Source organism: Octopus bimaculoides, chromosome 5 (genome assembly GCF_046866305.1).
Source record: "Octopus bimaculoides isolate indiv1 chromosome 5, ASM4686630v1, whole genome shotgun sequence".
NCBI lineage: Eukaryota > Metazoa > Mollusca > Cephalopoda > Octopoda > Octopodidae > Octopus > Octopus bimaculoides.
In genome coordinates this window covers 93704074-93719897 of record NC_142932.1, presented here as the reverse complement: position 1 = coordinate 93719897, position 15824 = coordinate 93704074, and the positions used below count along the sequence as shown (strand labels likewise).

The 15824-nt window shown below is 34.2% G+C and overlaps 1 protein-coding gene across 2 annotated transcripts in view; it reads right to left on the bottom strand.

The window, feature by feature from the left end:
* Nucleotides 1-2619: 2619 nt before the first annotated feature.
* The window catches only part of LOC106879153 (uncharacterized), a 66778-nt gene continuing 53573 nt past the window's right edge, over nucleotides 2620-15824 (bottom strand). The window contains exons 6-8 of one of the 2 annotated variants that reach the window (XM_052968316.2): nucleotides 14993-15324; nucleotides 13357-13472; nucleotides 2620-6105 (exon numbers count right to left, since the gene is read on the bottom strand). In XM_052968316.2, coding sequence (XP_052824276.2) covers nucleotides 5933-6105; nucleotides 13357-13472; nucleotides 14993-15324 — 621 coding nt within the window. In that variant the 3' untranslated portion in view covers nucleotides 2620-5932. The remainder of the gene's footprint in view (nucleotides 6106-13356; nucleotides 13473-14992; nucleotides 15325-15824) is intronic. The other variant, XM_052968317.2, reaches the window with a different exon arrangement.

Here is a 15824-nt window from a genome sequence, read left to right as displayed (position 1 = left end):
CGTGTACATACATGTGCATTCATATATGTGGTTAAGGTGTAGGGCTTTTGGCTCAGAAGTTGAGTTTAGATGCAGAAACAATACATTGTCCTTTTTGCTACAGGTTAATGTCAGATTTGAATTCCTTACCTTGCAATGAGTAGGCATTTTACAACCACTGTACTTCCAATATATAGTTATATATGTGAATATGAATCTATTCATACGTGTTTGGATGTGCGTATGGGCATGTTTATATATTTATTGTGAACTCCATAGGAAGTGACAGTGTCATACAGGATATTTTATAGTATCCAGTTAACTACTTCATGTTTTTGTGTTCAGTCTTAGAGCGAACTTCGATTTCAGGCATCTAGGGTTTATCAAATTTACACCAGTAAGATTCTGGAAGATTTTCACTCCAGCCATATTGTAACTAATTAAGAGACTAACTGAAAGTTGTTGCAGTGATATGGTCTAAATATTAGTGTCCTGTTAAATGCTTTACAATTTTAATTATGTTCCTACACATTCTTAATTTAAATCCTGCCATGGTCAACTTTGGAATTTATCTTTCTGAAATTGATAAAATGACTATAGCCAAGTACTAGAGTTGATTCAATAATCTATTCTCTCTCGAATCTTGGTGGCTTTGTAGCAATGTTAGAATACATTTTTATTGTTGTAGGGTGGTGTTGATGAATGTTTTATATAAAAAGTTTGGAGGCTCACTGTTCTAAAATTTATATTGTTCCATTGTTATTGAATATGTTTTTTTTCATACTGCCAAAATTCTAAATTTATTAATATTTTTAGACAAACATTTTTTTTTAGAGTTACTATTTCTAAGTCATTATAGATATCATATCTATAGGTGATGACAAGATAACATCATAAATGTATGAGGTTTAAACATTTGGTTTATTGTGGGTCTTTAAGCAAAATATATTCAAGATTTGATAGGTATGTAATGTAAATGAATATGTATTCATGATGAAACATAATCATCCAGTTATCTTCATATGTGAATATTCTTGTGTTTACCAGCTTTATGCTGTTTATGTATAAAGAGTTTATAGTATTTGCAACTTTGTTGAATTAGAATTTCAGAATTAGAATTTTAATCAATGGCAGTCTTAGAATCTTAAAAGTTTATTTTTCTTCATTAAAACTAAATGAAGACTAAAACTGCTTGAACTAAATAGAGACAAATCATTGAAGTAGTATTTCTATTTAAAAAGGGATTTTATTTTCTTTCCTTTTAGTGTGTGCCTTTATTAAATTGGAAGAAAAAAATTGCATAGTTTTAATGTTTAGAAAGAATTATTTCTTTCAGTTTTGTGTCATTTTGATAAGTGGATCAGCTTTAGTCAAATTTATTGAAGTTGGAATAGATTTGTCTAAGCTATTTTATGTTTGTGTTTTAAGGTTAGAAAGATTTCAGAGTATGAAAATCTTTTGAAAATAGAGTTGCAGGACTTATCTAGGAAATATTACATTTGGATATTTTCTATTTGTTTAGAATGTATATATTTCAAATCTTGAGGTTTGAGACATATGTGATCATCACGAGAAAATCTGTTTGACATGAATGGCTAGTAGCATTAATTTCCTTGTAAACACTGGATAAATACAAAGAATATTATATAAACTATAAATTTCTTGTTGATGTGTCATGATTGCTGAGGTATGAGTGGGAATCTTGATTAGGAAGTACTATTTGTAATGTAGTCCACATGATGTGCTAAACCTTTGTTGCCATTTCTCACATATTTATAACGAGTCTGTATTCATTTTTCAGATAGATAGAGTGACTACTATTTTTCATTAAACTGCCACATTTTATTTTACTATGCTTTTGTACAAAAACATGTTATTGAGCAAAATGTTTTGTATTAATGTCACCACACATATGTACCTCAGTCTTGTATACAGGATATTTACATTAGTATTTTGTCTTCTTTCTTATTTTGACTGTTGTTTTCAACTGCCATTACATATATATATATATATATATATATATATATATATACATATATATATATATATATATATATATATATATATGTGTGTATGACTTCCATCCCAACTTTGTAAATGATTTAAGTTTTATCTAGTTATCCCCAGTGATAAGTATTGATTCATTTTATAAGTAAATTTGAACCAGAGGTTTTAGAGTTCAGTTAATTTTCTTCAAAGTATTTTTGTTTCTCTCTCTTATTTTCATGACCTGTCTTTTTTTGCCTTATTAGTATCTGGGTATGTTTTGAGAAATTTTTCATCTCTGACACCTTACTGCATTGTATATTTTTAACCTCCTACTCACTATCAATAAATACATCCAACCAGAGAGAAAAATGGACAATTTGATAATGCATTGTATATTCCATTTCAAATCAGAGTTGGCTTCTGTAAGTTGACTTGATTTTCTCTTTTAAACAGCTACACACAAAAGTTTAAACAATGATGATTCCATACTCAATCTTTCAATTTTGTCATAAAAGTGGGGACTTATTTGTAATTTTCATTTAAACAATGAAAGTGATGATCCTATCATCTTTACATGTCATTCAACTTTCTACCGTTTTGACAATTCTTTTTTTTTTTTCTTGAGATAAATCATTTAAAACAAATTCTGTGTTTGGTTACATTATTTTTTAATTAAATTTATTTAGAGATTTTTTTATAGATATTTTGCTTAATATTTTATTTTATGACATTATTTTAAGCATTGAATATTTTCAACATGAATATCTTCTTAAAAATATTCTATTATGCCTACTTTTCACAAATTTTCTTAGTTATATGTACTTTCACAACTCACTTTAAACTGCTTTCTGTGTCATGCAGCATTGAAGCAATCACTAAGTTTTGTTAGCTTCGTCTAAGGTACTCTTCCACCACAGCTAAATCAGTAGGTTTTGGACAACTTAAGAAAAGGTACTGTGAAAAAAGCTGTGATAGATCAATATCACCTCTCATCCACATATCTGTATGGAAACAGGAGACAAGCACAGTTACTAGGATCAGGTTTAGTATATTAGTTTTAAGTATTTAACTTCTCACTATTTTCAACATACCAATAGAGTAAAACACTGTTGGCATGTTCAAAAGTTGACTTGCTAAGTTTCTCAATTATTTTACCACACATATGATAGTATGACTGGAAATGTTTTTTTCAACAGAGATTTTCCAAGCAATGAGTAGACAAAAACTCCTGGTAGTGTTTGAAATTTAAAAAAAATAAACGAGGGAGACAAACTCTGAATAAGATTCTTTACCCAAACTTGCCGTCCAATCAGACTGCATACTTGTTTATTTCTTCATGACTACAACCATCTTAGACAGTTAATTCTGTTAAAATCCATTGCTAGTATTTCCACATCTCAATTGTTTGCATTGCATTTTGACACTCAATTCTAGAAGTTGTATTTCTGAACCTTCACTCAGTCCTTGCTTAGAACTGCAACCTTCTGACTCCTCCCCCTCTCAACAATTTTTTTTTAATCTACAAATGTTAACCTATAGATATTCATTGAGTGGTAGACTTAATCTGTCACTCAGTTTAACACTGCAACCTGGCTCTTCGGGTGTCTTTAATAGTGTCCACTCTCGTAAGCATTTTAGCCAGTTAGTCAGTCTTAAACTAACTTTCACCCTGATAAGGCTTATAAGCACTGGCTTGCATTCTCTGATTCAGCTTAGAAGGAAACATAAAACTTAATAATAACTGCATCAAACTTTCTGGTATAGGGGTGCACATGGAAGTAGAGAAACTTTATACAAAGGTGTTTTTAAACGAAGTCTCCATGTCAAGTGATGCATTTGCACTATTGTTGACCCAACTTTTGAATCCACTTAGAAATCATTTAGATATGCACTGCTGTACTTATTTCTTCATAGCCACTTTCATCTTGTCTGCATCAATCAAATCATTGTCCCTGAAGACTGTCTTTCATTGAATCAAGCAGGAGGACACCAGATCTTGTTTGTATGGTGGATCAGAGACCACTGACTAACCCAATTTGCTGGTTGATTTGTTGCCAAAAATGTGTACGGTTAAGCATTGTCATGGTGAATGTTCATTTGAATTTCTTGTTCACTCTCTTCCTCCAACTGATTTTTGTAAGCATTTTGATTGTCTCAATGTAATGTTTGTTGTTTGCGGTACAGCCACGTTTCAGAAAATCGAGGAGAAGGATGCTTGCCATTCTCCAAAACAGTCGCCATGACTTTCTGCACCAAGCACTGGCTATTAGGCTTTGGAGAAATGTGACATCATTCCATTGACAACCTTCATGTCCTAGATCATAAAAATATGCCCACATTTCTTCTCCTGTCACCAAATAAAAGAAAAAAAGAAAGCATGTCTTCACTAACTTCAGTCGGTTCCAGTAGACTTCAATCCTTCTCTCTTCTTCAAATCGGATGCCAGCTGCTGAGGTACACACTTTCCAATACCCAATGCCTTCCAGCATCTTTTGTAATGCATTGTGACCAAACTCCAATTGTACATCAAATTCATGGATTTGTCTGTCCGCACAAATCAATTTGTTCCCTCGCTAGTTTATGTGAGTGGTTGCAGTTGAAGGGACAACCAGCACTGATTTCTGTTATCGCCAAGAACTTGTTGACCTCCCCAGTACTGTGCCATGAGAAAATACACTCTGTAAAGTAGTTGGTGATAGGTAGGGCATCCCGTTGTAGAAGCCAATCAGACTGACATATAAGCACAAGTCTATGAGAGCAGCAATTCCTAATAAAAAATGACTCAGATTGTGACAACTAGCCCAACCCATACAAGCTTGGAAAGCAGACGTAATTGAGAATGAGGATTTGTTTATAAGAAAAGGAGATAAGGCAAAAAGAAAGCAACAAAAAAATGGATTAATGTAATATATTTTGTTACGGATGAGGTGTTGGTAAAAATAGAGACAAGTAATAGGAACAGTTTGTTCCTTTAGGTTCTGAGTTGAAGATATTTTGCATCCTTCCTGAATTATGTAAAATAAAAAATACCAGTGAAAGATTGCTTCGATTCCATCATCTGTAACCTATACCGATAAAAATTGGTGTTTTGCATATGTAAAAAATAAATACATTTCGTTCCTTCTGAAAAAATATATAGATACAATATAGTTTAAATATGATAGATGCTTGATCCTTCTTTTGAACCGTAAATACAGTTAGGATGTGAATGCCGATAAATGAGTTTGTCAACGGTAGTCTTTTTATCCATTAGAAATTCATTATAAATAACAATAAATGTATAGATGTACATACATATAGGCACATACTCAATTGAACACGCCATGGATCGCGTGCTACAAGCGGAAGTGAAAAGGACAATGTATATCACATACATTACTCTTTCCTCTTACAATACTTTTTATACATTTTATCACACAAAAACAGGTAAGATCAGGTTCGTCTCCAAAGTTTTAACCATTTACTAATGGTTTTCAATTTCCCAGAAATAACATGGCAAAAAGAAGACAAAATCTGAGTGAGTTTGACGAAATGAATACTTTGTAACCATTCATTTATTCTCTCTCTCTCTTTCATACACACACACACACACGCACATACCCATTCTCACATGCACACACACACACTTTTTGTCTTTTCTTCGTCTTATAATCCCCTCTTATTTTGTTTCTCTTTTTTTGTTGGAGTTTACTTTTGCTTCTCTGAAAGCAGAAGGTAATTAGAAATAAGTGTACTCCAATAATTTGTGTATCTTTGAATGTATTGCGGATGATGAAATACTTGTTGCTAATTAGTAGCTCTTTAGAATGAAACCGTGTCCGTGCTCATTAGATAAAAGTCTTTGGATCATATGAAACCGTTTGCTCAACTTGTCTGTCTGTTGAGCATCATTAATGCTTTGGAAGTTACATGTTCTCAAGTTCAGCTAAGAATTGAGAGATGATGTTTGCATGAAGAGAAAGTCTCAGCATTTGGGACCGACCGGAAGCTTCACTGCATGCTTTACTCGTGGATGTATCGTTTTGCCGTTGTTGTTCTTTGGCCAGCCGGCCACAGGAGATGTTGGACTGCATTGTTGAAGTATAGGGCCACTTGTATCTACCCAGAACCGGTTTAAAGGATTCGTAAATTGGTGAGCTAAAAGAAATTAAAGCAAAATTTATCATATATTTAGGAATGCGTGTCATAATATCAGAATGATTCTAGACTATACTAGTAGCGTCTATCACTTGAGAAACCGAATTCAGCACTTGTAATCAAATGACGATTTTGGAGCACTGTGAGTTATAGGAGTGATGAGTCTCTGAAGGATACTCTACGTGCTTGTTAGAAATAGATGCTAAACTCCTTCAGGTCGCAACCTATCTTTAATAAAGGTCATTTGGTCAATGTAGTTCCTGATATACAAAAAGACGGGATGGTTACGATGGAAACGCCTTTGATCAGAGAGATATTTTTGAAAAGAGATGACTTGGGGTTAAACAACATTAACAACCAATTTAAAGTTGGATGGACTCTATCGTTGAAAGTTAAGTAATCCTAACGCAATTGTGGTTACAGATTCGAACTACTGACTTCTTTACCTATAGACTTGTTAATCTTCACTCTGGGAAATGGATAGTGATTATATAATGTGTATGTAACTTGAGACTAACAAAGTAGCAGATACGATGGTTCTGTTTAACTGTTGTTGTTGGCACTCCGTCGCTTACGACGTCGAGGGTTCCAGCTGATCCGATCAACGGAACAGCCCGCTCGTGAAATTAACGTGCAAGTGGCTGAGCTCTCTACAGACACGTGTACCCTTAACGTAGTTCTCGGGGATATTCAGCGTGACACAGTGTGACAAGGTTGACCCTTTGAATTACAGGCACAACAGAAACAGGAAGTACGAATGAGAGAAAGTTGTGGTGAAAGAGTACAGCAGGGTTCGCCACCATCCCCTGCCGGAGCCTCGTGGAGCTTTAGGTGTTTTCGCTCAATAAACACTCACAACGCCCGTCCTAGGAATCGAAACCGCGAATCCGCTGCTCTAACCACTGGGCCATTGCGCCTCCACTCTGTTTAACTAAGCTTATCACAAATCCCGAGATCTCTGACTTCTTGAATGTTGGTCGTGACTGAACTGTTTTTCTCATAAACACAATAAACTAAATTTATCTTTTCATGAACCATAAGAGTTATTTACTGTAGCGTTATCCGAATATGCAACATACTTTTCTTTCTGCATAGGAAGCTTCCCTCAGAAGATTTGGTAACTATTCTACAGTAATGTTCATCTATTTCGAGCCTAGAGGCTAACGAAGTAGGAAACTGTCTGGATTTCGAGGTGTTGAAGGAATGCCAGTCTGTTGTAGGATTAACCTCTAGGTTCCACTGGAATTAATTTTAAGTTAAATGTACTGGAGCAACATGAAACGAAGTGCTTTGCTCATAAAAAAAAAAAAAAAAAAAAAAAAGCGCCGCCTGGCTCGAGATTAAACCTATGACCTGATGATCATGAGTCCCAAATCCTAACCTAGAATGCAAACTGAGATAAATATAATTAATTATCCTTTCCAGAGAGACAAATAAATGCTTGAAGCGGGATATTAACTCGAAAACTATGTACAAAAGTCCAGCTTTTGTTCAACAATGCTTATGGTGTTATGCATAGATCTGAATTAACACTGAATTGTATGAAACTAGCGCCATTTTGTTAATTACTCCCCTCCGCTTCCACCAACAAGTTGCAGTGATTCTTATGGCCAAGAATTTTCTTTGGTTTCCCATACTGTCAGTGATATACAACCTAGGGATATGGTATTTAAAATATACTATTTTATATTGACTTGTTCGGGATGAAAGGTGATGAATTAAAAAGAAAAGAAAACAAGGTTAAAAAGAAATATAAAAAAAATTAAGCACAACTTGAACAAAGATATCATGCTAGTTGCAGACAAATATTAAGAAATTACAAGATAAATATTGTAAAAGATCATCCCTAAAACTCTGTTGTTGTAAAACTGGTGTTCAACACTATGTATGTATGTATGTACATCGTACGAAACAAATTATGCCAATGTTTTTAATTGTTCTATTAGTGGAATAAAAGAAAACTACGTATACAAGCTTCTCTCATGAATAAACAAATGCAGGAAAAGAGATTGCAGCAACTTGATTAATCTTCAGACTCTGAACCCGTCTGTTGCGCATGGGAAACAAAATCCCTGTTTAAGCTTCATAGAGTCTAAAGGATTGTAGAGCACATTCATTTCGAGTTTAGTTTAATGTAAGGACTACCACCAAGAAAACATGAAGCTAGTTTGTTTTTGGGTTCTGTACGCTGCGTTTCCTGTTGGGGTTCATTCTATTAGCCATTTTTCTTTTCGAAGACGAGCAAACCAAGCAGACAGGTGGACTAGAATTCAGCATAACAAGTTAAAGAGGGACACATCGACCTTACAATACTTCTACTGCTGTTGCTGTTTCATATATGTTATTTTAGCCAATGGTACTTACTCATAGGTAGGTAGGATGGATTGAAAAGTGCAGTCATAGACACTAGTGAGAGAGAGAGAGAGTGGACGTTGACCATTGTGAATCTGTTAGGACGTCTCGTTTTTTGTCTTGTATATAAACTTTGTTGGATCTTTTCTGTTTGGCCGCTACTTTTCAATTTCTGTTCCAACTGATTTCGTATTAGGTGTAATGATGTAGTTTTGTATGTTAATCATTGCCATGAAATTATTTTACTCACAAACGTCTTCGAAACATTTGGATGTTTATTTCAATATCTGCAGTAGACATTAAGTTTTCATTTCGTGTTTACATTAATTTCAGTATCATTCCCTATTCTAGGGCAGTTAGAAACGATCTTTAGAAAACTAACATTGAACAAAACAAAGTACAAATAGAAAAAAAAAAAGAAAGAAAACAATTCAATTAAACTGACACATACACTTTGTCAAATAAAAAAAAAAAATTAATAAAGAAACATTAATTTATTCGGTTAAAAGCAATGGCATTAGCAACAACGATAGCAGAAGCAAGCACAATAGCAGAGGCAACAACATCTGTTAGTGTTGCTAAAGGACAGACATGATTTAGCTACCGGGTCAAACATGTTCAATGTGAAAGCAGTAGGTCGCCAAAAGAAGTGCATCCTTGCCCGAAGGTTTCATATTAGAATAGGTGAAGAGGAAAGTAACTTAGCTTTACTTCACGAGCGAGAAAAAGGGGTTTACAGTTACCCTCAGGATTGAGAGATCTTTTATTTCCTACCTTTTTCTGAATGTTTGTTTTCCATGTTTACAGTGATTTTGATATTTCGGTATGGATAGATTTGAGTGAGTACCCACTTTACTTTATAGCTGCTTATATTATTTCGTTTACCTAGTGATATTGATGTTCGTATCTGTTTTTACTAAGTCTGTGATACCAGTTTTGTATTTATCATTGTTGTTGCTATTTCATCGGGAGGTACTTTCGTTAGTTTGTTCGAAGTTCTATCGATTTCAATTCTTCAATTATCTCCGCTTTTAAACTATTGCCATGTTTATGATTTCTGTCTTTAGAATTTCCTATTTTCAAATCTTCGTCATATTCTACTTTATTCATACTTTTGTTTCTGTTGTTCTAAACCGGTTTCTGTGGTCCAGCAGTTTGTAGGTATTTTAGGGTTTGATTTTGTTGTGTTTTATTATTCACTTTGTTTTGTAGGTGCTAGGTCTATCCCTGTGGTTTACATTCTCAGTGGGTTTTTTTATCCTTTAGTTTGTTTATTTATTTATTTCTCGTCATGTATTAAATCTTTAAGTGTTCTATTTCAAATTAGATATTTTTAGATGTTGTGAATGCATCTTCTTAAGTTAGCAAGTCTATTTGGATCCAGCGTTACATTTAGATCAAAGTTATTTTTTCTCCAAATGTTATTCAAGAATACTGTCACCATTTCACTTTGAGTTCAAGCGTGACTGTAGCTTATGCCTACAGAATAAAAACATATTCTCCTCATGTTTCTTTTGCTTTTGTTTCATTTGCAAGACTTAAATCCAGCCTTTTATTTAGATCATTATCAACTTCGTTAGGTACTGTTTTATTTGCTTTTGGCGTTGCACTGTGTGTGTGTGTATTTGAAAGAATGAGTAGAGATGGCTTTTTTGAGGGGATAAACTATTATTAAGATTAAAATAAAAATTATCCTCTCAAAAAAGCTATCTCTACTCATTCTTTCAAATATATATAATACCAAGAACTTTCTCTTTACTATTCTACTATATATATATATATATATATATATATATATATATATATATATATATATATATATATATATAGGGAGAATTCACAAAAAAAAAAAACAAAAGACAAAGACAGGTGGTGTAGACAACAAACGGATGCATTAGCATAACGCTCGGAAGTGAAAAGTCTTTAACGTTTCGAGCCTCCGCTCTTCCACAGAAACAAAGAGAGAAAAAAAAAGGATGTGTAGTGGCTATCGATCCATCATGGCGAATATATATATATATATATATATATATATATATATATATATATATATATATATATATATATATATATATATATATATATATATATATATATATATATATATATATATATATATATATATATATATATATATATATACACACACACACACACACACACCGCAGACGTGGCTGTGTGGTAAGAAGCTTGCTACCTAACGGCATGTTCTGGGTTCAGTCCCACTGCGTGGCACTTTGGGCAAGTGTCTTCTACTATAGCCTCAGGCCGACCAAAGCCTTATGGGTGGATTTGGGAGGCGGAAACTGAAAGAAACCTGTCGTATATATATATTTATGCGGGTGTCATTGTATTTGTCTCTCCACCATCGCTTGACAACCGATGTTGGTGTGTTTACATCCCCGTAACTTAGTGGTTTGGCAAAACAGACCGATAGAATAAGTACTAGGCTTACGGAGAATAAGTCTTGGGGTCCATTGTTTTAAGGTGGTGTTCCAGCATGACCGCAGTCAAAGTAAAACAAGTAAATGAATAAAAGAATGCGTGTGTGTGTATGTATGTGTGTTGTGTAACTGGTATGACTAGAACTTTGATCTGATATGACTAGAGCTTTGACTGTTTGTTTACTCGTGGTATTCACTTGCCACCCAGTATTATATGAGGTAAGAATCAATAAATTTACAAATAAACCAGTGTATTACATAGGCAGTTATACTTCACAGCTTTCCTAATTCCCCCCCGGTGTTAAAGGATTTTCCTTTGCAGCCAAGTGGTTGCCTATCACTTTAAATGTTACTCTGCTTTATCAGCTAAACGCATTCTGGTGTTCTGAATGAAACGTACCACTATATTCTCCATTATACTTATCCGGTATTCTGTTAAATGTACCTCAGTTATTGTTAGTGTGACGGAAAAAAATATCTTGCGACATTTGTTCTGGCTTTTTATAATTAGAGTTTAAATATCTCCAAGGTCAATTTTACTTTCTATCCCTGTGGGGACGATGAAGTCAAGTACTAGTAAAGTACTGGTGTTGATATAATCAGCTGTACAACCCACACAATTTTCTGGTCTTGTTTCTAATGTAGAAGGAGTTATTGTTATTGGTGGTCGTAGTAATTGAACAGTATTATTGTGAATTCCTAAAAATGATAAGGTAGAAAAGGGGAGCAACAAAAGTATAGAAAGGAAATTAAAGCTGGAAACTGGAAAATGAACAAGAAGGGAATATTTCAGTTGTTTTGCTTTTGTGTTAATATTACGCAAAAAAAAAAAAAAAAAAAATCCAAGTATTTTTGTAAAAAACAGCAATTGAGGGAAGAGTGACAAGTGATTGGGGAAAATATGTTTGTAAAACGCAGTGGGGAAAAAGCCATATCCAGATAAAAAGACGAAAAGCTTTTGCGTGATATTAGAAATAGAGTAACAGTAAATATTTCATAAGATATAAATGCCTGTATTTAACTGCTTCATAGCAGTAAGAACTTTTAGAGCAAAAGTAGATTTTAGGTAGTATGCAAAATATTTCAAAAGTGCAACACGGAGTAGTTTGCGAGGGAATGTCTGACAGAAAAGCAACAATGAAATGGAATACTGTTTTCTAACATTGGTTCATAATCTCAGATTTATAGCGGAGTGGAGAAACGAGGTTGTGTAACATTCATGCCTTTCTCAAGAGCATCGGTGATATAAGCGAAGAGAAATAATTTCAGTCAGGAATCCCGGTTGCGTATTGGGGCTTGCTGGGAAGAGCTCTACCGTACTGCAATGGAACCTTAAATAAAAGTATTTGTTTGGAATATGAAGTTTATTTTAGCCCCGTTTCATGTTTATTTTACATTAAGAATGATGTAAACTTGGTGCGTGAAAACGTATTTTCGAAAGTGGAAATAAGAAATGAGCAAGTTCAAGATCGTTTAAAATAAACAAGCTAAACAGTTTATCAATACTCTCTGTTGTTTAGAGAACTGCAAAAACGCTTTATGGAATGTCTTCTTTCTCCCCCCCCCCTCTCTCTTTTTCTTCCACTTTCTCCCTCCTGTGTGCAGTGGTTTAAAACACAGAAAATTATCACTGGCTGCATCTGATGATTTCCAAAAGGAAAACAGTCATAAAATTGTTAAATATCTTTACCAACACAAATGCACACTTAGATAATGTTCTCTTCTAGATTTTGGATCATCAGGCTATCTCAAAAAAGATTTTTCTAGACGGGCTGTCACCTATCCACTACTGTTACATGTGCAATTAAGTTCCCGACCCCCAAGAAATAACAAAGAAACATATTCGGATATTTCGCTTCAGTAAGACAATGATAAGAAAGACGAATTGAAAAAAACTGAAGAAAATTGCATTTTTAAAGGAACTATGGCATAAATCTGGCAGCTTTTTTCTAATAGCAGACCGAATGAGATATAACCAATCATTCATTGGGTTACAACTGTAAAAGAGAAAATTAACAAACATCGTATGAACTACACTGTACATGATATACTAAACTAAGCAAATCATAAACATTTAATCGTGAGAGAGCACATGAGACAGAAACGAAACTATTGAAAGTAATAGACGGACTTGAAGGTAACGCAACAAAATTTTAGTAAAAGGTTATATTTAAACATAACGATGAGGTTACGCGTGCCATAAGTGAAAACATAAAGGGCCGCGTGCCGCAGGTTACTTGTACTTGATATAAATGTGTAGCCTCAGTAAATCAACTGCAGGAAATGACAGACAAAAGAGATATTTTTCTTCGCAGTTAATTAAAAGCAAAATTTGATTCGGTTGAAAATGTTTTGATGGAGGGGAAAAAGCCAATAGTGTACTGTAAAAGTTTAAATTTGCGATGCAGGAAATAAATTTGCCGTGGGAGGTAGTCCGAAATAGGGTGGAACAGACCTGTTGTGTTATGTTCATTCGCGCCCAGGCTACACCTTCGGAAAGATTGAAGCTGTAACCATTCTGCCTTGAAGTTGCCAGCATCGCAGTAATCAGTAGAAAGAAGACAGCCTAGCCTGTCAAGTAGAAGAACACTGGTACTTAGTGTCAGTTTTAACAGACTATAGCCAGCTTCATTCTGATAGTTAACAGTTATCTCACTATTACTTATCCTACTCTGATTCTATGAGATTGAAGTTAAAACCAATCTGATGGTAATGTAATTACACACTTTAGATCTGATCTGGAAGTATTTAAAATCATAACTCTAGCTTTTTTTTCCAATTCTTTTCATGAACATACTTAATCTAAGCGTCTTTACATTTGTACTGAGAGTCTTTTTTTCTGTATTTTATTTAAAAGTGAATTTACAAGTGTAAAAATAAATTGCTTACAGATGAAACGAACCCCCATATCTTTTAACTTACAGTTAACACTCCACTGCACACAAATTTTGATTAAACTATTTAAGTTCCGGAGTTCTTTCCCACCCCTTTCTTGAGCAGTATTAATATATTTATACGAATGATCTTTTTCTCTCATCTTTACAGGTGAAATTTTAATCAGCTTCCCATTTTCGACTTGTTATATTAATTCCCACTTAACTATTTGCTTTTTTCTTAAAGATAAAGTAGGCGTCCTGGGTAACCTTCTCCAATCCTTATTATAAGTTGCTATTTCTATCAGTGTTTATTTACTCAAACTATTAGAAAAAAGCATCAGATTCCGGTCTAGCAATTTCTGGTAAAAAACTATTATTCACTGAGAAGGTGTAATAATACCGAAACGGGTGCAGAGTTGTCACTCTACTTGCCAAAGATCAGAATTACTCTTCAATGCATGCTCCCTTTCATTTTTTAATTAACTTCTCTTAGTTCATTCTCGGAATAGTCTCTCCTGTTTTATTTATTTCGATGAATCGTTAAATTTAAAACTCATTTGCTTTCATTTCGTATGTAACTAATTACTTAAACACCTATTTAATAATCGTTTTATTATATTGGTTGACAGAGGATGTGCTATGCACACAAATGCAAATTTGTCATAGTATGTGCTTTACACAAATATCCTAGAATAGTTAACTCTTTAGTCTTCCTTGTAAATATTTGCAATGGGAAGCCTACATTTACTTTAGTAAGTAACGCTAAGTACTGGAGAGGGGTATTGAATAATTGGCGAATATTTTGTTAGTTTGCAGTTCTAAACTTCAATTTTTTTCACAGACTTGAAGACATCAACGAAAAACTACTGTCAAAAATGATTATCTTAATCACTACAGAGAAACAAAATTCTCTGTGACGTATTTCGATGACGTAGTCTTAGGTCAGACATCATTGAGCTAACATGTGAGTATTCAATATAGCTACTGGATGCGATCTACAGGAGCTATTGCTCTGGATATACCATGCTTTTGTCTTGTGGAAGACAATTCTGTGCAATCAGGGTTATAGGATATTACCTTTCTTTTTACTTACCTGAGTAGTACATTAACACACATCACATTAATTGAACCCGTCTTGTATGCTATTTAAAGAAATATTAGCATGCATTGTTTGAATCGTGTTATCTATTTAATGATTAGTATTAATAAACTTACCATTCATCTTCTAGACCAGTTTCAAAATTAAAGCTGCTTGAACTATGTTTCTTGGCGTATTTTCCTTGACGTTGGTAACGTTTGGGAATTGGAGACCGTTTTTTGTTGCGGAGGCTATTGAATACATTATTTGGATCAGCGTAAGCACTCCATGAATTACTGCGCGAGCTTTCGTAATCCGCTCCGAAATAATCAGCGTGAGAATTAGTTTCTTTGGTTGCCGAAGCAACAAAGTCTTCAGACCACAATACAGAAGTGGAACCAGCACGGCTTACGATTTCTCCTTTTTCCATATCGATCTCCAGGCCGACATCAGCCAGTGACTCGGTATACTGAAAACGAGGAAAAAGCACACAGGTTAATTCCTCTTTTATAATAATTCCATTTATAAAAGAAGGATGAGTATAAAAGCAATTTTAGAACTTGATTGGCAGTTTATTTTATCGATTCTGAAAGAATGTAAAGCAGAGTTAAAACTCGGTGGGCGTGAATTCAAAAATACTGCAGACATTTTATCTGACGCTTTAACGAATCTGTAGATTTTGTTGCTTTCTTTGTATCACCATACTCAGCGTAACGTGATACAAAGAAAGCAACAAAAAGCCCCAGGATATATCATGGAGGAGAGAGAGATATCGATGTGTTTGGTAAGGTTAGGGTATAGTTCTGAGGCGTATTATTTGAGAGTAACGGAATAGACATTGCTAGGACCGGTTCTTCTTGTTAAAGTACCGGGGGTACTTTCGTATTTGGTGTGTATCTGTGCACAGTGGTGATTTCGGTGGTGTGGAAAGGAATAGTTCTAGTGCGTGCTGAGTGGAATTGAATGCAG